The sequence below is a fragment of the Bos mutus genome, chromosome 4 (assembly GCF_027580195.1).
Source record: "Bos mutus isolate GX-2022 chromosome 4, NWIPB_WYAK_1.1, whole genome shotgun sequence".
Lineage (NCBI taxonomy): Eukaryota > Metazoa > Chordata > Mammalia > Artiodactyla > Bovidae > Bos > Bos mutus.
In genome coordinates this window covers 74,606,638-74,633,237 of record NC_091620.1, presented here as the reverse complement: position 1 = coordinate 74,633,237, position 26,600 = coordinate 74,606,638, and the positions used below count along the sequence as shown (strand labels likewise).

Below are 26,600 nucleotides of genomic sequence, written 5' to 3'. Positions count from 1 at the left end.
CAGCCCCTGGAAACCTACTTAATCACGCCTGTCCATGTAAAGGTCAGGCATCCCCTCCCCATCTTGACTGCTGTTCCTGCGCGCGCAAAACCCCTTAGTTTAAACCAGCCTGTTAGCAGCTAGTGTTGCCCACTATAGTCTGTCTATAAAAACTCTGTAACCCCTTTGTTCAGGGCTCAGACCTTGGAGTGTTGACTCCTCTGGGCCCACCAGCGTAATAAATCTGAGTTCTCCAACTCTCCGAGTATGGTGCTTGGTTTCTCAATTTCTAGTTTCTGCAACAATACATTATTTAAACAACTGAGTTGGCAAAGACTGTATCTCTGATGTAACAATACTGCCCCTGAGATGTATAAGTTCATGCATAATCTATCACAAAGTCTGTTAATTAAAATATTTAAATACACAATTAATGATTATTAAATTCAAAAGACAAGTCAAGGAAAGCACTATAAATATAGCAAGGTAGAAGTCTTCAGTATTCTAGCATCTAAAATAGTACACGATTTGACTTAGACTGGAAATCACATGGGTAATTCTTTAAATACCAGTTTTACGCATGACCTCAGGCCTTCAGCCTAAATTGTGTGCTCATTAATTATGGGCACAGTTCATTTCCCCAGTAATACTTCCATGAAAACATTTCTTACCTGTATGCATTTCAATCTAAAATTTCCAGATCAACACAAACCACTTACAGGCATATTCTAATTTACAAAGAAAAAAAGAATAGAATGGAATGGAAAAACTCACTATAATTACAGCTGTCTACCACTACAAAGAAAAAGCAGAATGAAACAACAAATTAAAGTCAAGCAATACTTTTTCAAACACAGACAAAAATGTTCTTAAAAATCGCCCCAATTTCCCAAGTTCACTAATACTCAAAATTAACATAACACCCTTTTCATACAAGATTACTCTATCATAGAAAGTATAACTAAAACCCTAACCCTACGAAGGAATGCTTGTATTAAAATGTCCTTCATATAGTTATAACTGAATTAATTTCATAATTAAATTTTGCAATATGAAATGTGAGACGCTGAATGAAAATAAGAGTATGAGAAATACACTAAGTATTATCGTCTCTTTGAGACTACAAAATTCTTGCAGCAGGAAGACCTGCAGAATGTAATTAAATAAAATCGGAAAATTGTGACTATATTTTCACTTAACTTAAAACATTTTGAAGTCAGTAGCACTCTTAAATTTTAAACAAGACCTAAATTTCTTCTCTAACAGACTGAAATTTTCTTCCAACAAAATCAGACTACTGTGGGAAACTGGTAATCCTTTCTTTTTAAACATTACATAATTTCTTCCTAAACAATATGGATGTCTGAGGCTAAATCAAAACCAATGAAACCGAAAATAGAAATGGAACTGCTAGATATTCATTCTTAACAAAGATGGAAATTATTTCTTAATTTTCAGAGAGCTGTATTTCAAGAATCACTTTCTCAATAATTAACCAGAATTATCAACTAGCAAACACTTGATGTTAATTAGCCAAAGTAAACCAGGTGAGTCATATTCTAACATATACAGAACAACTGCAGTAAAGGAAAAACCAAAAATCAAGTGACGTTTTAAAGGTTAACTTTTCTCATACTAGAATTTTCCAGGTACAACAGAGATATGATGCATTAGACTGAGAAACCTGTAGAAACGTATTGATCTCAACTACCAAGATTATAGCGAGTTCTAGTCAAAGGAGGGGGTAAAAACTATCTGAATACCTGTTTTGAAAAGCCTGCAGTAACACTCAACTTGAGAAACAAACCACCGAACAGAAAACAAGAAAGCACGGTCAAAAAAACAAAAACAACAAAAAAAGAAAGCACCGTCTTCTACCACCTCGCCGCACCTTGCTCCAAACTTTAGCTCTTCGTTTCCTTTCCGTGGTTAACTTTCAAAATAAATGGGGAGAAACCTGTCGCAACGAATTTTCAGAAGTAAGTACTATAGGTGAAGCAGAAATAAACTGTTCTAAGGAAGTTGTCTAACCACTCATTTACATACACCAAAAGACACCCACATATATTCCAGTCGGTGAAGATGCTACCTCGTGAACTGCAGAGAAGCTTGGACCTATATATAACAAATCCCAGAGACGGCTACTCTCCCGAGCACGGGGAAAAAAAAAAACAAACTATGTGGCTCTTAAAACACGCAGCGCAGAGATGTGGGCTCCGCACAAATTCAAACGAAGCCCTACCATTCAAAAGCGCAGCATCTCCGAAATGAGGCAGGGCTCGGGAGCAGGAATCCACCCACAGCCCGCTCTGCTCCGCCGAAGAGGCCAAGCAGCCCCAGGCCGGGGCGTGAGGACCGCTCCTCCCAGAGACCTAGAGGAAGCCAGCCGAATCGCGCAGTGGAACTGAGCGAAGCGCGGGGGAGGGAGGCGGGCGCGGGGCGTGGGCTCACCAGGCGCGGGGGGCGGTCGGGCGCGCGCGCCGCCGCTTCTGCTGCTGCAGCTCCTCGGCTACTGGCCACAGCGCCCCAGCGCAGCGGGAGGGGCCACGGAGGCCGGCGCCCGAGTTCCTCCGCCCCCGGCCCCGCCGCGCCGGCTCCGCCAAGGGCGCCAGCAGCTGCAGGCAGCGCCTCAGCGCTCGCCGCCTCACCATCCCAGGGCCGAGCAGGCGCCGCAGCCCACCCGGCGGCCCGAGGCCGCGCGGGACCCTGGCCGAGCTAGGTTCCGCTCCACGTCGCCAGATCACTCACTCATTGTGACCTTCGAATCTGGCAGCCCCGCCAGGGAACCTGGCAGCCCCGGGCTGGCCGGTGCTCTGGCCTTTACCAAGATGGCCGGACCCCGCCGGCGAGGCCGTGTTGGTAAAGGAGGTGTCGCGGCCCGCTACGCCCCTCCCGGCCCGGCCCCTGTCCTTGCCCCACTCGCCCTCCGCACAAGCCCTTCTGACACTATGCAGGCTATCTTGTCCTAGACCAGACGCTAACTTGCAGATAGCTTGAACAGCTCCCGGATCAGCCGCCCATTGCTAAAATTAAATGGAAGCGTGGTGGCGGTTCTTAGCCTGCGCTATCCTAGTAGGCCAGTGAAAGTGAAAGTGAAGTCGCTTACCCGTGTCCGACTCTTTGCGACCCCATTGACTGTAGCCTATCAGGCTCCTCCCCATGGGATTTTCCAGGATTTTCCAGGCAAGAGTGCTGGAGTGGATTGCCATTTCCTTCTCCAGGGGATCTTCCCGACCCAGGAATCGAACCCGGGTCTCCCTCATTGCAGGCAGACGCTTTGTCTGAGCCACCAGGGAAGCTTAGGTAGCAAGAAACTTACAGTGATGACCAAATACCACCAGATTACTATTCTTAGCTTTTCCCCAAGTTTTCATTTTTGAGTTGCAGGATGCAATTCATTGTTTTTTAAAGTGTTTTAAAGTATAGACAGATGCAAATAGAATTCAACAATGAGTGGTTGGGTGTTCACGGGCCAGAAAGAAATGCCTTCAGCCTGGGCCTCCGAATGCAGATACAACTGCGGGAAAATGCAAAACAAATTACTTTGCAATTTGAAGGTGAACGTGCCAAGTGTAATAGCGTAGGAATGTAAAGCAGATTATATCAGGTGTGGACTTTTACCTCCTCGGGGAGCTTGCAGCTGAATCTTATTGACTTAAGGGTGATTAAGAGCTGCTTGTTCCTGGGTCACAGTGTTCCTCGCTGCAGCAGGGAAAAGAAACAGCGCTACAAAACCAAACTATAAATTGAAGCTACTGATAGCTCAGGAGGTCCTCACAGTGCCCTTAGCAGAGGAACTTTTGAAAAATGTCCTCTGCTCCCCTCACCCCAATTCTTTATGATGATGTTCAAATATACAGAAAATAGAGATACCTTTTTGTTATACTGTCTGAATAAATTGCAGGTATCAAAATCAATCATCCCTAAATACTTCAGCCTGTGTCTTCTAAAAAAATAAGAACATTCGCCTCAGAAATCACAATACCAGTACCACATCTAAGACAACAATTCCCTGATGGTATTTAACATCCAGTCCATTTTCAAGTTATGTGATTGTCCCAAGAAGGTCTTTTAAGCCTTTTTTCCCCCTAATCTAAGATATTGCCTACGCTCATGCACTGCATTAATGTTTATGCTTTCTAAACTCTGGAATATCACATAAACTTTATGGATTGTGTTGTCATTTCTACTCAACTTCTGTTGTAGAAAGGTGGGCCCCCTCACCCAGGGCCCCAAGAGCGGGCTCTTGTCTAACACTCAGAAAAGAACTGTCAGAGGAGACATGTGCTGACAAAGAAACTTTATTGGAAGAAGGCACCCGAGCAGAGAGCAACAAGGTAAGGGAACCCAGGAGAACTGCTCTGCTTTCGGGTTTTATGGTGATGGGATTAATTTCCAGGTTGTCTTTAGCCAGTCATTCTGACTCAGAGTCCTTCTGGTGGTGCATGCCTTGTTCAGCCAACATGGATGCCAGACAGAAGGATTTTGGGAGGTGGTCAGACACCGAACCCTTCTGGTTGGTGGTGGCTTATTAGTTCCCTGTTCCTTACCAGGACCTCCTGTTGTAAAACAAGTCATGCAAATAGTTACTATGGTGCCTGGCCAGGGTGGGCGGTTTCAGTCAGTGTGCTTCCCCTAACACTTCTAAAGCTTAATTTTTCTTGACAATGAAAAGCTGTTTAGTATACCAATTTTTATCATTCCAGGCAAAACTACCTTGTCCTGCTTCACAGTACAGAGCAGAATGAATGCTGTGCCTCTTGCATTTCACTCATGGTTTAATTTTAGATCCTGACCTGCTGAATTGGGTTTTCTATGTCCTTCGCTCTTTGGTGACCCCTAGAAAGTCAGGCATTTGGCATATAATGGTTTGTCTTTTAAGTTGTCACTGTTAAAAATAAGACAACAGGCCTAAAATGGAGTCAATTAATGCTTAGCTCCACATCACCAAATGGAGACTTATAATGTCAGCCTCTCCCGGAACTGGAATCTTAAACCAGTCAATCAAGGAATCACCTGGTCAGCACTAGTGAGATAATCAGCCTGATATATCTATGTCATGACACGACACACCCAGACCCACATCATCCCCTAAAGGAAAGTGACCTTGTCACAACCAATTCACTTTCTGCTAGTATGACTTCCAGGTCCCACTCCCTTCTGCCTGTAAAGTTCTTTAATTTTGTACAATGCCTGGGAGCTTCTTTCTATCTATGAGATGGGATGCTGCCAAATTCATGAATCACTGAATAAAGCCTATAAGATCTTTAAAATTTACTGTTGAATTTTTAAAAACATTACTTCTTTTTTAAATGTTAATTAATGCTGTAAAGAAGAGGAGCAAATTTACACAGATCCCTTAAGTAGTTAGGTGGGCCAAGGTAACATTTCTGGAGACTAGTATTAAATGAGCTTATTTTAAATACTTCACAAAATCTTAGGCTCTACTTAAATAACTTCTATAAAACCACATATAAACCAATTTTAGCACAATAGCTCATCTGTAAAGTGAGTTCTGCAATCAGTATTGTCCTTTCTTTTCCCAACTCCAAGCCTAAAGGCACAGAGGACTAGAGCACCACGTGACTACTTACTGCTGCTGCTGCTAAGTCACTTATGCTGCTGCTGCTGCTGCTGCTAAGTCGCTTCAGTCGTGTCCGACTCTGTGCGACCCCATAGACGGCAGCCCACCAGGCTCCCCCGTCCCTGGGATTCTCTAGGCAAGAACACTGGAGTGGGCCGCCATTTCCTTCTCCAATGTGTGAAAGGGAAAAGTGAAAGTGAAGTCACTCAGTCGTGTCTGACTCTTTGAAACCCGGTGGACTGCAGCCTCCCAGGCTCCTTGTCCATGGGATTTTCCAGGCCAGAGTACTGGAGTGGGGTGCCATTGCCTTCTCCCTGACTACTTACTGCTGCTGGTGCTGCTGCAATGCATGAAGGTGAAGACGGCAGCCCACCGGCCTGCCTCGTCCCTGGGATTCTCCAGGCAAGAACACTGGAGTGGGTTGCCATTTCCTTCTCCAATGCATGAAGGTGAAAAGTGAAAGTGAAGTCACTCAGTCGTGTAACTTACTAGGGGAGTTTAATTCAATGTGTATTTATAGCAGCACCTGTGGAATTAACTACTGCATTCACCTCCCGTTAAATCAAAAGTTGTTTACATGAACATTAAGAATCTATCACTTCAGTTCAGTTCAGTCGCTCAGTCGTGTCTGACTCTTTGCAACCCTATGAATTGCAGCACACCAGGCCTCCCTGTCCATCACCAACTCCCGGAGTTCACTCAAACTCATGTCCATCGAGTCGGTGATGCCATCCAGCCATCTCATCCTCTGCCATCCCCTTCTCCTCCTGCCCCCAATCCCTCCCAGCATCAGAGTCTTTTCCAATGAGTCAACTCTTCCCATGAGGTGGCCAAAGTACTGGAGTTTCAGCTTTAGCATCATTCCTTTCAAAGAACGTCCAGGACTGATCTCCCTCAGAATGGACTGGTTGGACCTCCTTGCAGTCCAAGGGACTCTCAAGAGTCTTCTCCAACACCATAGTTCAAAAGCATCAATTCTTTGATGCTCAGCTTTCTTCACAGTCCAACTCTCACATCCATACATGACTACTGGAAAAACCATAGCCTTGACTAGATGGACCTTTGTTATAGATAACTCCAAATAGCAATGAGGCAGCTAACGTCTAAATCTGCCATTAACTACCTCTTTGACCTTGGAAAATACACATCACCAGGCCCCCACTCCTACCCTCCAAAATGACCAAGTCTCTATGGCCACTTACAGTTGTAACATTCAATGACTCTAATAAAAAAGATTGTGGGGGGCGGGTTAAATATGTGAAGACTGCATGCTGATTACAGGGTAAGTTGGATTGCATTAAGCCAATGATCAACCAAAGTTGACCTGAGGACCAGATCTAACCTGCCCCCTAGTTTGTTTTGGTTCTGATTCAAACTAGTTCTCAGAATATAAAATCCTCAAATTTTACATTATAGTAATACTTTTTCATTTTTTGTATTGCAGTAAAAAACACATAACTAAAATGGTTAAGGTGGAAATTCTTAAAGGTATAGTTCAGTAGCATTAAGTATGTTCACATTGATGGCAAACAGATCTCTAGGATGTTTTCATTGTGCAAATCTAAAATTCTATACTCATTAAACAATACTCTCTTTCCCTCCCAACTCCCAGGCCTTGGTAACCACCATTCTATTTTCTGTTTAGGTGGATTTGACTATTCAAAAACCTCATCCAAATGGAATCATCCATGCTCCCTTCAGCAACACATAAACAAATAGAATTATCCAATATTTGTCTCTTTATGACTGCCTTCTTTTTTTTTTTTTAAGTCTATTGAATTTGTTACAATATTATTTGTTTTATGTTTTGGTTTTTGGCCATGAGGCACGTGGGTATTGAATCCCCAACCCCTGCACTGGAAGGCTAAGTGTCAACACTGGACCTCCAGGGAAGTCCCATGTCTTCTCTTAGTGTGATTTTCTCAAGGTTCAGCCATGTTATAGCATGTGACAAGGTTTTCTTCCTTTTTAAGGCTGAATAGTATTCCATTGTATGTATTTGCCATATTTTATTTATCCATTCATCCATCAATGGACATTTGGGCTGCCCCTACAGATAAGACTGTCAGATATTTCTCCAGAAAAGATGGGTTTATTTGGGGTCAGCAGAGAATTGCAATCCAAGGTCTGCAACCATGGTGAGCCATGTGCAAGTCCCAAGAGAGCAATGGAAGGAGCATCCTTTCATGGAGGAGGAAAGGGAGTTGGGAGGGCTCAGGAAACAAAGAGTTCATGACTTCCCATTGGCTGAATCCTTGCCAGGAAAGAAGAGTCTTTCTCCTTTCCATTGGGCTCTGCTATCATCGTACGGTGTGACAGCTTCCCCTTCTGGTCTCCCAACTCTATTTAATTGAGGTTTATTAACTTTTTTATACTTTCCATAGTGACTACATCATTTTACAGTTCCACCAATAGTACACAAGTGTTTCAATATCTCCATATCTTCATCACTTGTCATTTCTGTTTTATTGATAGTAGCCACGTTTTATTGATAGTAGGGTATGAGGTGATATTTTGTTGTGATTTTGATCTGCATTTCTCTGATGATTAGGGATGTTGAACATCTTTTTGTACATTTGTTGGCCGTTTATTAATATATACCATCTTGGAGAAATTTCCATTTGAACTCCTTTGCCCATTTTTAAATTGAGTGATTTCTGTTGTTGAGTTGTAGAATTCTTTATATACTCTGGATATTAACCGCTTGTCAGAAATATTTTTTGCAAATGTTTTCTTCTATTCCATAGGTTCTTTTCACTTTATTAATTGTGTCCTTGATGCACAAAAGTTTAAGTTTGGTATAGTCCCATTTGTCTATTCTTACTTTTATTACCTGTGCTTTTAATGTCATATCTAAGAAATCACTGCCAGTCCAATGTCATCCTTTTCTTCAGTTTTCTTCAGTTTTATAGTTTTTATATGGCCTGTGAGCTAAGAATGATTTTTTTTTTACAGTTTTACATGCATGATTGAGAGGAAATTCAAAAAATAATACTTTATGATACCTGAAAATTCTGTAAAAATCAAATTTCAGGGTCCATAAAAGTTTTATTTATATAAAGTCATATTAATTCATTTATATATCATCTGACTACTTTTTTGCAATACAAGGGCGGAAGTGGGTAGTTGCCACAGAGACATGACCCACAAAGCCTAAAATATCTAACCTTTTACCAAAAAAGGTTGCTGACTTCTGTGTTAGGCTATTTTTCAATCATGAAACTTTATATATATATATATATATAAATATATAAAACCATCAACAGTGAAAGAGGAAACAAAGTAACCAATACATATGTATTTTGTGATTAAGAAAAATTATTAGACTTCAAGGGTTTTTTTAGACTTTTCTATTTGATTTTAGTTTTCATTTAACTTTTAAAACATAAGTTTTAACTTAAAACACTGCTCATGTTGACTATACACTTTAGTGTTTGATCCTTATGTTATTAGCTTGTCAGGTTGAATCCACTGACAAAATAACCAGAAGAATATGGGAAGACCCACTTTGATTATCTCCAATGAGAGAGGACTCCTCCTACACCTAAGTGGTTGAAAGAATATGATGTGAGGGAAGTCTTCATCTGGGCACACTGCCTGAGAAAAAATCAGCCTTCTTTGTTCTCATGCTTTTCTGCTAACATTATTTTGGGTTTCCATGCAGCTGAATTACACAGTTAAAACCAAAGATTGGAATTTAGAATAAAGAATCAGATACTTTTCAAACTCTAAACAGCAAAAACTGACTGCTAATGTTGAAGACATTAAATCTTATTTATCCTCTTCACTCTAGCTAACTAAACATTTTATCTTATGATGGCTGGACCTTAAAATAGACACTTCCCTATTGACTTGTTGTATTAATATAACTTCTTTTTATATTCAGTTCGCTGCCCAAAGAAACAATACAATGTTAATTCAACTTGGATGACATTTATTATGGCAGAGAGAGAAAAGATTTCTTGCCTTCTTCCCAACAAACACCTCGGGTTACCTGATTTTTCAGAGATTGAGGACTAGTGAGGGTTTCTTGTCCAGTCCTCCTCCCCAAATTCCCAAGTCCTCAGCCAACAACAGCTGTGTGTCAACTGCTTCCAATTCAAGAACAAAGAATATGGCTCCCTGTGTTACACTAAAGAATCCTCTCTTCCCCTGAAAATATTCACCCCGTAAGCCCCAGAGCCTGTGAATATTACCTTATGTGGCAAAAAGATTTACACATGTGATTAAGGATCTTAAGACGGGGAGATCAGCCTGGATTATCCTCGTGGACCCTACGTGTAATCACAAGGGACCTTAGAAGGAGGCAGCGAGCAGGTCAAAGAGAAGCAGCCCTGTGGTGCCAGCAGTGGGGACCCGTGTGATGCAGCCACCGCCAAGGAAGGTGGGCAGCCTCTGGAAGAAACCAGCCTTGCTGACACCATGACTTTAGCCCAGTGAAAACGACTATGGCTTTTGGCTTCAGAACTGTAAGAAGATACATAAACATGTATAAACCACCAAATTTATGGTACTTTGTTACAGTAGCAATGGGAAACCAATATATTCTCCTCTAAACAGTCTTTGAAGTGTGATAACAATGTATATAAAATATTTGTCAATTAGCATAGTTAATGAATGGGCACATACGTCTAAACTCTATACTTTGACTTCCAAGTTGAGCTCTGAGAGACCCAATTTCCAGGCTTTGTAGGACCAGTATTCCAGGTTGATGCCAGGAGTCATGGTTGCAGGATTCAGAGAAAGGAGCAGACCTTGGGTGGGAGAGATCGGTAAGGAAGCAGAATTGACAAACCTAAAATGTGTTTCTTGACATGAGCAAGAAACGCAAGGCTTGGGAAGTTTTTCTTATCAACTCTCACTTTACCTGCCTAAAAGAATTTAGACAGAAGGCCTATTCCAGAAAAATGAACTATCACCAGAGTTATCTATAGCAGGCGTCTCCAACCTCTGAGCTAAGAACCAGTACCTCCTTTCAAATCAGCAGCAGCATTAAATTAAAGTGCACAATAAATATAATGCTCTTGAATCATCCCAAAACCACCCACCCTTTCCCAGTCCGAGGAAAAGTTGTCTTGCACAAAACCATTCCCCAGTGCCAAAAAGTTTGGGGACCGCTGATCTATAGTATAATATGAACTAGGTGTGGTAGACGGGAAGGAACCTAGAAAAGCCTGTTAAAATTCTCCTCTGTGTCCCATTGTTTGTTTGTCCCAGCAAATATGTATTTACTAAACCTCTGCTCTCTTCATTCTTCCTACGAATTTACTTATTTTTCAAGTCCCAGACTTCTACTCTCATCTCCTTGGTGTAGGATGACCTCATTTTACTCTCTGGAATCTCCTGTATTTATTTGGATTCCCTGTACATCATGGGCTTCTCTGCGGTTCAGATGGTAAAGAATCCATCTGCAATGCAGAAGACCTAGGTTCAATTCCTGGGTTGGGAAGATCCCTGGTGAAGGAAATGGCAACTCACTCCAGTATTCTTGCCTGGAGAATCCCCATGGACAGAGGAGCCTGGCTATAGTCCATGGGGTTGCAAAGAGTCAGACATGACTGAGCAGCTAAGCACAGTACATTCGTAATTAAATTTTTTTCAGCTGTTTGTCTGTCTTATGTCATTTTAATTATTCAACCAGCCAAAAGAATTAAGAGGGGAAGGGGAAAATATTTTCTCCTCCCAGCAGATTGCTTCTGGTCCTACTGTGTCATTAAGTACCATTAAGTCATTAAGTACCCTGAGCCTCTATGAGGTTAATTTACATAATCCCTAAGATCCCTTCTAATTCCAAAATTCAGAGCTGAAGCAAAACATGGTTTAACTTTGAATTTCACATTCACATGTTCCTGTTGTGACAGTCACTCTTCAGCTAACCTTTTCGGCCTCCCCTGTCCACCAAGAGCCTGCATGTCAACCACACACTTATCTGCACTTGTGTACACGCTGCTTCTTCTGCTTAGAATGATCTTCCCTGGCTTCACCCTTAAGCACTCAGGATCATCTCGCAACACTCAAATCAAGAATCACCATCTTTGAGGAGCTTTCCCACCTTCTCAAAGCAGAATGGCCAACTCTACCTTCATGCCGTCAGTTCAGTTCAGTTCATTTCAGTTGCTCAATCATATCTGAGTCTTTGCGACCCTATGGACTGCACCAACTCCCGGAGCTTACTCAAACTCATGTCCATCAAGTCAGTGATGCCATCCAACCATTTCATCCTCTGTCATCCCCTTCTCCTCCTGCCTTCAGTCTTTCCCAGCATCAGGGTCTTTTCCAATGAGTCAGTTCTTCACACCAGGTGGCCAAAGTATTGGAGTTTCAGGCTCAACATCAGTCCTTCCAATGAATATTCAGGACTGATCTCCTTTAGGATGGACTGGTTGGATCTCCTTGCAGTCCAAGGGACTCTCAAGAGTCTTCTCCAACACCACAGTTCAAAAGCATCAATTCTTCAGTGCTCAGCTTTTCTCTCACATCATGACTACTGGAAAAACCATAGCTTTGGCTAGATGGACCTTTGTTGGCAAAGTAATGTTTCTGCTTTTAATATGCTGTCTAGGTTGGTCATAGCTTTTCTTCCAAGGAGCAAGCATCTTTTAATTTCATGGCTGCAATCACTATCTGCAGTCCCCCCAAAATAAAGTCTGTCACTGTTTCTATTGTTTCCCCATTTATTTGTCATGAAGTGATGGGACCAGATGCCATGATCTTTGTTTTTTGAATGCTGAGTTTTAAGCCAGCTTTTTCACTCTCCTCTTTCACTTCCATCAAAAAGCTCTTTAGTTCTTCTTTGCTTTCTGACATAAGGGTGGTGTCATCTGCGTACCTGAGGTTATTGATATTTCTTTTGGCAATCTTGATTCCAGTTTGTGCTTCATCTAGCCCAGCATTTCACATGATGTACTGTGCATTTAAGTTAAATATGCAGGGTGACAATATACAGCTTTGACATACACCTTCATGCTGTCAGAGAACTATTAAAGCAGGGAGCAAATTATAGTGTGACAGTTTGTTTCCATTTCTGTTTCCCCAAACCAGGATGTGGGCTACTCACATGCAGATACTCTGCTTTGATTCATATTTATACCTCTAGCACCTACTACTGTGCTTGGCACACAACAGACACTTCTATTGTGTCTGTGGACTGAATAAATAGATTATGATTTACTGAATTCTGAAGAATCCACGTGGGGCTGGGCAGGAGTGGGAATTGGAGGGGGGATGGAAGGGAAGTACAAGAGGACAGGAAATTTATGTTTCTGCAAGACTTCCAGAGCCCTGGAGAAAAAAATGAGGCTGATGTGTGTGATGATTTAATTCAAGGCCGTCCTCAGATACTCATTGTACATGCAATCTAGCATTTCTCTTGACCTTGCTTCAAAGCCAGTTTTAAGTGGAGTTAGCAGCAGCAGCAGCAGCAGCAGCAGCAGCAGCAACAGTATGAGCTGCCTCACACAGCAATCTGCTGATTAGCCTCTTAACTGAGGTGGATGGCAGGCAGCCACACGTGATTTGTCAGCTTTGCATCCTTGTGTGCCACTAGGCAGAGGCCACAATTCTAGAATTTTATGGTAGCTTAGTTAACAACTCTGTCCTTACAGACCATTCTGAGTAACACTCATAAAACTGTCTACATTCAGGGTTCTTTCTTAGGCATCAGAAATACCCTCCCCCTGCTCCTTGAGTGATCTGGATATGCCTTCCGTTTTCTTGAAACAAAGTAAAAACGACAAATCTACTCAGAAAACCTCCTTAAAGTGGAAATGAGGTTATCATTTCCATACTTTAGAAAACCTGTGTCGTATTTTCACAATATATAGACTGATAGTAATTTACTGTTTGTCTCTGATCATGCATTTCTCTTTATGATGTAGTCATCTCTGTATGTTCCTTTGCTGTATTATTCCATATTCTTGTGTCGGTTTAGAGTTTTAACATTTGAGATTCAGCTTATTATTTTGGGGCACCACTTACTGTACATTTTCCACATACCAGACACTATGCTAAGGGCTTTACAAAGCTTTTAGTCCTCATAACAAACTCAGGCACTAAGCATTATTTTACTCTTTATTTTTTAGAGGAGGGAGCTGAGAGTTTTAGAGGCTAATTAACTTTTCTGAAGGCACAAGGCTAATAAGACATGGAAGCAAGACCCATAAGAGTTGGAGAGTTGTGTCTTTGGAGAGTTCTTCTCTCCATTTCAATTCTTAGGGAAAAAAAAAAAAACAGTTAATTTATAATAGTATATTAGTTTCAGGTATACAGCATAGTGATTCAGTATTTTTTATAGATTATACTCCATTAAAAGTTATTACCAAATAATGGCTATAATTTCCTGTGCTGTAAAATATGTCCTTGTTATATCTGGTTGATACATAGTGGTTTGTATCAATCCCGTACCCCTAGCTTGCCCCTCCCCTCTCCCCACTGGTATCTCCTAGTTTATTTTCTATACCTGTGAGCCTGTTTCTCTTTTGCTATATACATTCATATATTTAAAGAGGTAATGAGAGAGACAGGGCTGGGGGGAGGGATTAGACAGAAGTGACTGGAAAGGTATCTTTGAAAAGATGAAATTTAAGCTGAGACTTAAATGATGAGGAGTTACTCTTGTCCAAAATCTCTGTTAAAAAAAAAAAAAAATCTCTGTAAGCATATTACCACACATTCCAGCTAAGTCTAGCAAAGGCTTGAGTACTGGAATGAGGTTAGTGTTCAGGAGCAGCAGAAAGAAGGCCAATGTAGTTGGACTACTGGGAGAAAGGGGAAGAGATGGAGAAGATAAAATCAGAAAGGCAGATAGAGGCCAGATCATTTAGGAGCCACTTAGGAGTTTTAAATATGGAGTGTGTGTTGAGGGTAGGGAGCATGATCTGGTTTAAACAAAGAGCAGAACATGGTAACTCACAGATACTGCCTGGAGATGCCTTACTCAAGGTGTTTGGGCCTGGAGGGCACTTAGCGTATTGTGTTGCTCAGTCCATTCATCCAGAAATTTCTGTCACTTAGAATCTTATAAGCATGTTTTTCAGTGTTTCATCCAGGTTATGATACGAACATAGCTTCATAGAGAGAGGCTGAAGGCCCCAGCCGTCAGTGATAATAGAAAAATCCGAAAGGTCCAGATCACAGTGCAGGAAGGTCAGCTGGAAGAGCAAGGGGATCAATCAACTTTCCTCCCCCTGTTCTCCCTCCACCCTTTTGAAAGAGGAAAATCCTATTTGGAACAAAAAGATGAAAAAATACATCTTGGACTGAAAAAGAAAAAAAAAAGCAGCCCTGCTGTCAATCAGCCGGGGAGGAGGAACAGAGAGCCAGCTGCAGAGTTAACAGAAACCATTGTTCTCCCCAGTCTGTAAAATGCCACAACCCTTCTCTTTGAATGACTGCTTCTTTCCTTTCAAGGATGCCTCAACCCATCTTATTATTCTCATCTCTTACTGGGGATTCCTAGTTGCTAACCACCCTCCATTCCTGGCAGTACCCGCTTCTCTTAAGCCCACAGCAGAAACAGCATTCAGTACAGGAGCTGTGCCTGTTTCCCTTATGCCCTTCTCGGAATCCTTCAGAAGGAACCTAAGCTTTACAAAATGCTTTCCTCCTCCCTGTCTTTAATGGTCTCCCTCATTGCGTGGGGTCAGTAAGTCTGGTTTTGTGGGACCACAGGTTTGTGCCTGAGAATCTTACTACCTGGCTCATTCTTACCCCTCCTTGCTTGCTTTCCTCCAATGACTCTAAAATATGGTCATGGTGAGGTCATGATTCAATTTTTAAACTGAAATACTGGAATTTGGAATTGTAAAAGACAAAGATGCAGCCAGCTCTCATTTATGTGCTGTTTGATTAGTGGAGACGGCAGTGATACTGCTAGTTTTGCTACAGAAGAGTGGGTAGGGGACTGGGACTCAAAAGTCCTTTCCAAAACCCGTGACCTCAAACTCTTCCGCCAGAATTCCTGTTCCTATTGACAATTTCCTTCAACTTGCAGTGTCTAATCTTTAAAAAACTTCTCTAGTTTTGTATAAAAAGGGTTCCAATGGCTATCAGCTAATCTTTATTTTCAGGGTTTCCAGAATTAGCAAAATGGCCAGAAAAAAATTCTCAAGCTACTACAAGGAATATTTATGTTTTCTGAAAGTTAAGGACAGAGTTCACTTATTAAAATATGGAAATACAAATATATGTTATTGAGACTACCAGCTCCACTCTTGACTTTCCCACGAATAGAAATTTTACTGTTTTAACATAAATCATAGGTTGCAAGTATGATGTTACCCCCAAGAACAGAAAAACTGGAGTCACCTGTGCTCAGATACAGTGAAGAGTAAATGTGTTCCGGGAGTAGAAAGATCCTGGATTAGAAGTCACACACATTTTGGATTGCTTTTTTGTAACTCTATGACCTTGGGCTATTGCTCATCCTCTAAGCCCCAGTTTCCTCATTTATCAAACAGAGATAATTACACCTTCCTCACGGGGGTGTTTTGAGTAAGAATGTATGCAAAGCCCTGGCACAGTGACTGACACACAGTAGGTGCTCATCGAGCAGTTGCTATCTTTATTAATATCAGGTTAGTCCACCGACCGCTTCATTCCTGCTCCCCCATACTGCGATACCACTCACACCCACTCCAGCCTCCACTCCACCAAGGGTGGCCCAGCTCTGGGCCCGTGTGCAGGCTAATCCTGACTGCAATGTCCACCCATCTCCACTGCTGACTTTCTTGCCCTCCTGCTTTTGCTTTGAGATCTGGCCCCCTGCCATGTTCCCACGGGCCTGCGCCTTGGTGCTCCATCCATTATCAAGTCTCCCTCTTTGGGACCCTCCTGTCAAACTTCCCAGCCCTCATAATCCTTCCTCCACCAGGAGGATCAAGGACAAGATTCCTGCTCATGAGGCCAGTCCAATAACATGGTTCTACCACGAGCTAACAAGCCTCCCTGATCCCACTGCTTGGAGTTCCAAGTGTTACCTGTTCTGTCGTTCCAGGCCTTGGCCCTCATCAGTTGGGGGATTCCAGTTACTAGGAGCTAAATCCCCCCTCACCTGGCTTGGGCAGTGTGTCCCACTTTCTGGAATACACCTTTCTCCTAGTATCTTTTCTCTAAATACCTGTCCCAACCCAGCTATGAGGTCTAATTCCCGAATTCTGTTTATGTCTCCTGCCTATTCGTACTGGAAGACAGATCAGGGTAGTAGAACCATCATACTGAGGGGCACACTGAGGTGCATAAAATCTGGTTAAGTCCTTGACCTTTTGACCTTGAAAATGGTCATGGAGACTGCAAATATGAGGATTAAAGTACTCTGGGGATGCAGGCAGGTCACTGCATCTCTGGAGCTTTAATCTGATGTTCATATATTAAAGAACTGCAGAGTTCAGCTGCTCCTAGCATTAATATTTACTGGGACTGAGCTTCAGTGTAGATAGTAGATTAGTGCTGTAGTATCACCAATTCTTATACAACACAGCTGTCAGTTGGTTGTTGACTGTATTTGGGAGCTTAAAAGTATTAAGAAGCAAGCATAGCAGGTACTATTTTGCCAACACTGTCTCCTAGGTGTGCCCAATTTGGACCAGCAGGTCACTGGGCTCAATCACCTTGAACCTGATGAGGCACCTGGACAAACCTCAAGCAACAGTGTGTTGTTCTGAAGAACTGTTTCTCTAATGCTTCTATCTGTCTGTTGGCATTAATCTAAGTTATAAAGAAGACAATTAAAAAGAGCATTTTAGATGACAAAACAATGCATACTCGCTTTAGAAACTAAGAAAATACAGTGAAATACAAAAAAAGCAGATAAAATCACCATTCACCACAGCATCTAGAGATAAACATTGCTAACATTTTTATGCTATCATATTTGCCAGTTTTAAAATAACTCTGTTTGACTCACAGAGTTACAGGATGAACTTACGGTTGCCATGGGGGAAGAAGAGTGGAAAGGGATAATTAGGGAGTTTGGGATAAACTTGGACACATAGCTATATTTAAAATGGATGACCAACAAGGACCTACTGTATAGCACATGGAACTCTGCTCAATGTTATGCGCTGGCTTGGAAGGGAGGGGAGATTGAAGGAGAACGGATACACATATATGTATGGCCGAGTCCTTTCGCTGTTATTCACCAGAAACTATCACAACATTGTTTGTTAATCAGCTATACTTCAATACAAAATAAAAAGTTTAAAAAACGCATAAAATCCCACACCAAGAGCCTATTTACCACAATTACTAAAGTTAATATTATTGATTTTGAAAATCATCATAAAAATAAAGCATATCATTATGTTTAAAAATAGCTCTGCATATAATAATATGTGTTTATTAGGAAATAACACTTGGGGGAAAAATAATGACAGTAATGACCACTTCCTGAGAGCACTTACGTGCCGGCTTCTGTACTAAGTGGCTTAACCTATTTAATTCTCCCAACGGTGCTGTAAGGTAAGCTGGTGAAGTAAGCAAAAGTGGATTCAAATGAGGCAGCCTGTCTGGAGTGTGTGTTCTTACCCAACACACTACACAAAGAAAGCAGAAGCTACTCATAATCCCAGTGGACTCACAGGACTGCTTTTCACATGTTACATTTCAAGAAACAAATTTCAGATATCACCAGATGCATTTTGTGATTTAAGAAGCAAGAGCAATATTAAACAATGCATCAGTAACATTTAATAGCTCTTTTATATGGCGCTGCTCCAAACTTAGCCATTTTCTCTCACAAGCAAAATGATGCCATAGAAACTAACCTTTTGTCAATTCGTTTATTTCTTAATGCATTTGATCAACTAAACTGAGCATCAGTGACTAAAGGGAAAAAGCCTGAATAAAGAGGAAAATAAAGAAAAACAGCAGTGCCTAAACAAGCTGGGATGGAAGACAGCTCAGATATAACTTCCTGAACCGACAGTTTAAAATTAGCCTCTTCTGGACTAGATGACTCTTCCATGGACTATTGTGAGTTATTTTGCTGGTCTACCAGCACCCTCTCTGGCATGCTTTGATCCATTTTTCACAGACAGTAGCAAGAGTTTCCTTGTAAAACACAAATTTTGGCCTTCTACCTCTTAGAATGAAGACAAGCTCCTTACCTGTCTCACCGGACTCTGCAAACCTCACTCTTAAAGTATCACAGGTTTCCACAGGTGCTAAGACTCCTACGCCTCCACCTCCCAGCAGTCCCCGCTGGGCCCTCTGCCTGCATCACCATCCACAACACATTTTCTCCTTCCTCAGCTCAAAGGAGTTTTCTCATAGGAGTCTTTCCTGACTTCCCGGAATAGGACACGTTCCCATCCACTGAGTACGTACACGGCATTGTGCGCCTCTCCTTAGCATGTCACAATCCCAGTTTTGCACTGGTGCATTTGACCATTTATTTGACACCTGTCTCGCTGACGAGAGTGTGAACTCCATGAGAACAGGCTCCGTGTCAGCAATGGATCCCCAAAGCCTAGCATGGTGCCCAGAGCAGAGTAGGCACCCAAAAAGTTAGTCAATGAATGACTAAATAAATATTTACTGAGAAATTTACTATTTTTATAATAAGTTGCTATATGAATTACTGTGTAATTGAGATAAGTTAATATATGTAATATTAAGAAAAAAACAGACTGATACAGAATGAACACTAAGTTGAATTTAATGTCCCAATTTGTTTTTCAGTCGCTAACTCATGTCCAACTCTTTGTGACCTCATGGACTGCAGCACACCAGGCTTCCCTGTCTTTCACTATCTCCTGGAGTTTGCTCAAATTCATGTCCATAGAGTCGGTGATGTTATATAACCATCTCATCCTCTGTCGTCCTCTTCTCTTTTTGCCTTCAATCTTTCCCAGCATCAGGTTCTTTTTGACTGAGTTGGCTCTTCACATCAGATGGCCAAAGTACTGGAGCATCAGCTTCAGCATCAATCCTTCCAATGAATATTCAGGGTTGATTTCCTTTAGGACTGACTGGTTTGATCTCCTTGCAGTCCAAGGGGTTCTTAAGAATCTTCTCCAGAACCACAATTCAAAAGCATCAATTCTTTGGCACTTAGCCTTTTTTATGGTCCAACTCTTACATCTGTACATGATTACTGGAAAAAAATCACAGCTTTGACTTACATGGACCTTTGTCAGCAAAGTGATGTCTTTGGTTTTTAATACCATGGACTACAGCCCACTGGGCTCCTCTGCCAGTGAAATGTTTCAGGCAAGAATACTGAAGTGGGGTGCCATTTCCTACTCCAAGGGATCCTCCAGATCCAGGAATCAAACCCACGTCTCCTGAGTCTCCTGCATTGGCAGGCTGATTCTTTACCACTAGCACCACATGGGAACAAACAACTGATGCAACAGGGAAGGATTCATCTCTGTGAGATGCAGCCTTGAGGAATGGACTTGATACAGGGTTTTAAAGCCAAATCCACAATGGCTATGATCTAATGGACTTGCTGATGGGTTGAATTCATGAAGTCCACTTGAATTCAGACAGTACAATTAGGTCACAGAAAACTATTTGACCATTGGGATACTTTGGTGCTGGTTCTAACCAATATTCTAAGAAAATCTATTCCAGTTCTTTCCTCTGAAGTTCTGACTGCTTGCTATCTTGCAATTTCCCCTGACTTCCAAAGCTCTGTTCTGCAGATCCTCACTTTGGGGACTTACCCAGAAAGATGATCTTTTTTTTTTAACCTGGTCGGTGCATTGGTTTGCATTCATCTCTCCAACAAGGCCAGTGATAACTTTCTCAAAGGATTCTTGTGGAGATTATTAAAACAACTCAAGGGTGGAAGGTAGTAAGTGTGTAATGTACTAGTTAATAAAGATCGTTAGAATTTATTGAAAATGGTGTTAGTGATTCAAACGATAAAATTGTTTTGTATGAGGACCAGTATGCCAGGCCCCACTAAATTTTGCTATGCTAGTAAAGACTATCTCCATTTTTTTTTTTATCTCCATTTTTCTATAGATCTTCTAAAGGAGAACAGGAAGGATATCTTATGGCAAATCTCCCTGAACAAGTTTTTCTTCATTATATTGTTGACCAAAAAATTAATAGTCAATCTGACAAAGAAACAGATATTTTTATTCAAGTCAACCTGAATTATAAACCAGGAGATAGTCTTCTAGAAAGCTCTGAAGACTGTTTCAAAGAGGTAGGATGGGAAAATGCAAGAAACTGGGTTCTTAAAATTTTCTCCTGAAAATATTTAAGTATTTGAGGTCTAATCTGCCAGTTTCCCCAGAGTCCACAATGCTTCATCCTGATCTTTGCCCTGAATTCCTTTCAAGGCATATTGCAGATCAGCAACTACAGCAGCCAGAGAAGACGATGGCACTCCACTCCAGTACTCTTGCCCGGAGATCCCATGGACGGAGGAGCCTGGTGGGCTGCAGTCCATGGGGTCGCGAAGAGTCGGACACGACTGAAGTGACTTAGCAGCAGCAGCAGCAGCAACTACAGCAGCTAATGACTTTATCTTTGTAGAACTGGATGGTGGGCTATGTTCTTTATTTTACAGAGCCCTCTTTTTAGTCTTATTTTTGCTAAATTTTAGAGTCATTTTATGATCAATGTGTCCCATGGTACTAGAAACACTCATTCTCAGATCAGGCAAGGATTTCATTGACAGGCTACTCAATATGCTATTATTGGCCTAGGCCTTGTTAACAGTAGCCAAAAGCCCACCTGTCTTACTAGTCTGTCATGGTCCAGGAAATGGTTCCTTCTTGTTGTTTTTCCCATATCTAGAGTTGCACTATTACAATTATTGATCCTATAGAATTATATATTTGGTTAATTGTTTCAAATCACATAGTCATTATTTTTAATAAAGAGAGTCAGTCATACATTTGGTAATGCAAGAAACAACAATATTGTAAAATAGGCAGAATACAAATAATGTAGCTAGTAACATTAATAAGGTTATAAGTAAGTAATACTATCTTCTAAGGAGTTACATGACTGGCACCAGAAGAAAAATTGAACTTCATGGTTGAGCTGGTATTTCTGCCCTTGGGGAGGTCTCGTTAATGCATAATGCAGATGTACAATGCACATCCAGAGGGGTGGGAGGAGGTCCAAATGGGCAGAGAAAAATTTTATGTTTAAATTTTTGTCTTACCTTAAAATAATGAATTTTATTCCATCAATATTAAATGAACTCATGTCTTCAGTACCATAAAATTCAAGGCTGAGGTTGTTCTGAGAAATTTCTGAGACATCTCGTAAAAGTAAAGCCTTAGAACAACAGAAGCCATGAAGCACAGAATTTGGTCAGAGTTCTAGGTTGTTTTTAGCATCTCTCTTCTAGTTCTTCAAAGCTGTGTCATCTTAGCTTCTCAGATCTCCAGTTTCCTCATCCATAAGGTGATCATATCAGCTGACCACCTGGTTGTTTTAAGGACTGAAGAGAAACTTTTCATGGGAAACTTAACTCCCATATAAACTGAGTAATTATTAGTTGCGTATACACTAATATCACTTTTATATACAATAATAATAACTGGCAGGACAAGAAAGGGAATAAAGTTTTAGATAGAGAAGTTAATCATAAACTCAGCATGGGAACTTGATTTTAGGAGGACTCAGTTTCCTATATATGTATGTATCTATATACATGTGCATAATATAGCATATATTTTCCCAAAGAAACTTCCATTTACATGCTGTAAATAAATGAATCATTTTGTTTGTCATTCCCCTCATCATTTTATTTTTAAGGTGGAGAAATGATTTCATGAATCATTCATGCCTGAAAAGTCTGCTATCTTAGAAGCACCCTGATTTGAGACAAAGTGACAGATCTACATTTTGTGTGTCTCCTAAAGTTTTTGGTAACTAACGTCTAGAAGCAAAAACTGTGTGTAGGTATTGCAGCCTGATCCTCCCTGAAGGAAAATCCTAAATCACTCCTTTCAAAAGCCTGAGCTTTGCTAATGAGGAACATTGCAATCTGCAGCCATTATGTTTTACTTTAAGCCAGATTTCCTTAACAATTCAAAAGTACAAAGAATCAATCTCAATGCCCTGAAGACTCTCCAGGCTATTGCTCAGCTATTAATCTGGGGGAAAAACCCTATTTTCAACTTAATTGGTTGGAGAACAACCTATAGATATAAAAAAAAAAAAGTGTAATTCACAGCCCACTAATGAACAGCTATTCAGGAAATGCTCATGCTGTGTGAGCACTATGTACATTATAAGAAATATATAAAGCAGCATACTGCTTAATTCACATAAAAATTTTCTGGTCTTATTTGCTTGCTTTATTTTTTCAGTTCCTATCTGCTGCTTCAATGAGTGAAAAGAGCTGCTAGGCAGAAGTCTTTGAAATACTCTGAATTCTGTGCTTATTTTTTATTAAGCCTTCCTGGCTGAATGACAAATGCTGATGCTGGCAAAGCAGTCACAGTAGGACGAGGGAGCAGGGGTTTAGGTGCTCGATTTTCTCAACACTACTTTGTTACTATTGTTATAAATCTTAGGGCAATCAGTTATGGTTTAACTGCCTGTTTAGCCAGATTTTGTTATATCTCAAAAATGAGTTGGGAAACTCTCTATCAAGGCTTAGAATGGTAGAAGCTCAGATTCAGAAGAGACCTTAAATCAGGGAAAGTCCTGGCAGAAAACAGGATTCTATGCAAAGGGTTTAAGTGAAGATAATTTAGTGGCAAGATGATTTACAGGGACATGGGCAGGGTTAAGGGATCCAAAAAAGGATGAAGGACTGAGGCAGGAGATAGATGGGCCCAGGGCTGAACAGCTGGAGCTTGTCCCTTGTGGAGAGATACTCCAAGATGAAGACGAGGAGGAGTTGAGCCCTGCCCAGGTAAGAGACCACATGTTTATCATTCTCAAGGTCAAGGAGACCTTTCCAACCTCACATGTGCAGAAATGCTCCTCAGAGTTAAAAGGGAGGCGGTGACCCCTCATAGTAAATGATGTCAACCTACCCATAGGCCTCTTCACCAGAATACATCTTGGCTAAGAGAAGTGTGCGGACACCGGGGAGGACCCCGAGATAAAGCGAATATGGACTCAGAACCAGGCAAAGCAAGGAAACTGGCCACAGGAAGCCTGGAAGAAATGCCCCATAAGAGTGATTCAAACTACCACAGGGATGTGGCTCTCTCTGAGCCTGCCCATGTGTGCCTATTCACACATACTCTTTTCTCTCCTAATAAACACTTTACTTGTCTCACTCTTTTCTGTCTTTGAGGGAATTAATTTCTACAAAGGCTAAGGGCAAGGGGCCTTGTCACTGGCCACTGGTCCCTGGTGGTCTAGTGGTTAGGATTCAGCATTCTAACTGCTGTAGCCTGACTTCAATCTCTGGCTGGGAACTGAAATCCTGCTTCAAGCTTCTGCAGGCTGCGGGCACCGGAGATCACAACCACCCAGGACTAACAGTGGGCTTGGTACTACACTTGGGGCGTGAAGGGCAAGGGCAGAAGACAGTGTTGTGAGTGCTGGAGCTGTGAAGGGAGGAATCTGTAGTCCTACACAGAGGAAGACAGAACCACTGCTGGAACTGAACTCTGAGGCAGGGAAGCATCAGGGAGAAGAACTTCCATCTCCCACTCCCCATCCCTTGGCAGTGCCTCCTACTGGATGAACCCTAGGGGAAGCCAGAGGTGGGGAGCCTGGATGGTGATGTAGCTCAGCTCCCACCTGGGTACAGAGATCAGGGTAGAGAGGGTCAGATGGATGAGGGAGAAGGGTAGAGGATAACCCAACAGACCCTTTGGGGCCCGCAGGTCCAGTGATTCCCAGACCTGGACAGGCAGCAAAGCATGTGGAGATTGGCTTATTCCTTACATAATAACTTCAGTCCAGCCAACTTTAACTACACACCTAACACATGCCAAGCCCTGCTAGAAGCAGGTAAATTTGGAGATGCATAAAGCATCATTTCCTGCCTCAGAGGAACTTAGAGCCTAAGTCAAGACAGACCATAGGGAGATAATTTCAACATAATATGATGTGTATTTGTAGTCATCTACTGCAGCACTGTTTTATAATAGCGAGAGAGGAGGAGAGAGTTATGAGAGTCAGACATGACTTAGCGACTGAACAAATAAATCCATCACTGGGGATTGGTTAAATGATGACACATCAATTCACTAGAATCCTATGTAATTGTATATTTATAATTTAAAATTGTATGTTTAAAACTGTATATTAAAAGATATTTAAACATTTAAGATCTTGATACAGTGCTATACAGTGATCTGAGATATATTGTTTAATAAAAAAACAGGAGTTGAATGTTGTATATAATATGCTGCCATATGTATTTTAAAAAGGAAGGGAGAAAGGAGAAAAAAAGAATATAGAGTGTATATATATGTTCCCCAATGTTCATAGCAGCGCTATTCATAATAGCCAAAACAAGGAAGCTACCTAAAGCTTGACCGATAGATAAATGGATGGATAGAAATGATGTATTCTGCACACAATGGAATACTACTCAGCCATTAAAAAGAACAAAATGAAGTCATCTGCAGCAACACAGATGGACCTGGAGATGATCATACTAAGTGAAGTGAGACAGAGATATATAGAATCTAAAATATGGCACTAACGAACCCATCTACAAGACAGAAAGAGCCTCAGACGTAGAGATCAGACTTGTGGTTGCCAAGGGGGAGGGGGAGGGGCAAAGGCATAGACTGGGAGTATGGGGTAGGTGGATGCTAACCATTATATTCAGTCTGGATAAACAACAAACTCTTACTGTATGGCACAAGCAACTATATCCAGTCTCCTGGTATGAACTATAATGGAAAAGACTATTAAAAAAAAGAATATGCATGTGTGTATAACTGACTCACTTTGCTGTACAGCAGAGGTTGTCACAACACTGTAAATCAACTATAATTCAATTTAAAAAAACACTCTGGGGTTAAGCATGGCTTTGAGGGAGATGAAACTGAAGATACAGAGGCTAGGCTACTGTTCCAGTCCTTGAAACACAGGTACATTTAATTCCATCAGGTGACCTTGGAACAACTGGGCCAGCAGCAAATTCAAAATCAAAATCATCTCTACTTACAAAGAAGGTGTGGTGTGTATATATATATATATATACACAATATAATATTACTCAGTCATAAAAAAGAATGAAATATTGCCATTTGCACAATATGGATGGATCTGGAGAATATCATACTAAGCAAAGCAGAGAAAGACAAATATATCACCTATATATGGAATCTAAAAAGTAATACAAATGAATACAAAACAGAAACAGACACACAGACATAGAAAACAAATTTATGGTTCCCAAAGAGAAAGGGGACAGGATAATTAGAATGGGATTCACAGATACACACCACTATATATAAAATAGATAAACAACAAGGATTTACTATATAGGACAGGGAACTATATTCAATATCTTGTAATAACCTAGAATGGAAAAGGATCTGAAATTATATACATATATATGTGTATGTGTATATATATATATAAACTGAATCACTTTTCTGTATGCCTGAAACTAGCACAATATTGTAAATCAATTGTACTTTAATTTTAAAAATCATCTCCGATTAATTTCCCTTTTTAATCATGATGAGATCAATGTTTAACATATTATAGATGTTCAGTACATTATTATAGATTGACTAATGGCAGTTCATAAGAGGATTTTAAGATTTATATCCAGTTTTAACATTAACTCAAAGTTCATATATTTAAACCTCTACTTATATTTGGTCCAAGATAATTTAATTAAATAAGCTAGTAGGCTGAAAGAGAAAGAAACCCTTGGAGGAGGAAAGCATGGGTTTTAGAGTCAGAAAGCCTGAAATTAGATTCAGAGTTCAGACTTTCATTCACTTTGTGCCTTGGCAAGTGGCCTAATCCCCTTGAACCTCAGTTTTCTCACCTCTCTAATGTAGATAAAGAAACACCACCACCTGCCATTCTATTTTCTACCCCTCCACCCTCCTCCTCCTGAGCAAAGAATGTAAATTAGCGAAGTTTAGTTTTCTAAGTGCTTCCATTTAGAGACACATAAAGGAGCCCC

At 41.1% G+C, this 26,600-nt stretch overlaps 1 protein-coding gene and 1 long non-coding RNA gene across 3 annotated transcripts in view; both read left to right on the top strand.

Moving 5' to 3' along the window:
• The window catches only part of ARMC10 (armadillo repeat containing 10), a 123,625-nt gene extending 116,336 nt beyond the window's left edge, over positions 1-7,289 (top strand). The window contains exons 8-9 of one of the 2 annotated variants that reach the window (XM_070369663.1): positions 4,186-4,316; positions 7,209-7,289. In XM_070369663.1, the coding sequence (XP_070225764.1) occupies positions 4,186-4,316; positions 7,209-7,274 (197 nt within the window). In that variant the 3' untranslated portion in view covers positions 7,275-7,289. Of the gene's footprint in view, positions 1-4,185; positions 4,317-4,685; positions 4,743-7,208 lie in introns of those variants that run through there. The other variant, XM_070369664.1, reaches the window with a different exon arrangement.
• A 9,247-nt stretch (positions 7,290-16,536) lies between these two features.
• On the top strand, positions 16,537-24,354 carry LOC138987633 (uncharacterized). Its single transcript, XR_011464023.1, has 3 exons — positions 16,537-18,532; positions 20,534-20,720; positions 20,857-24,354. It is a non-coding gene; the product is annotated as an uncharacterized lncRNA (long non-coding RNA).
• The last annotated feature ends 2,246 nt before the right edge of the window (positions 24,355-26,600 follow it).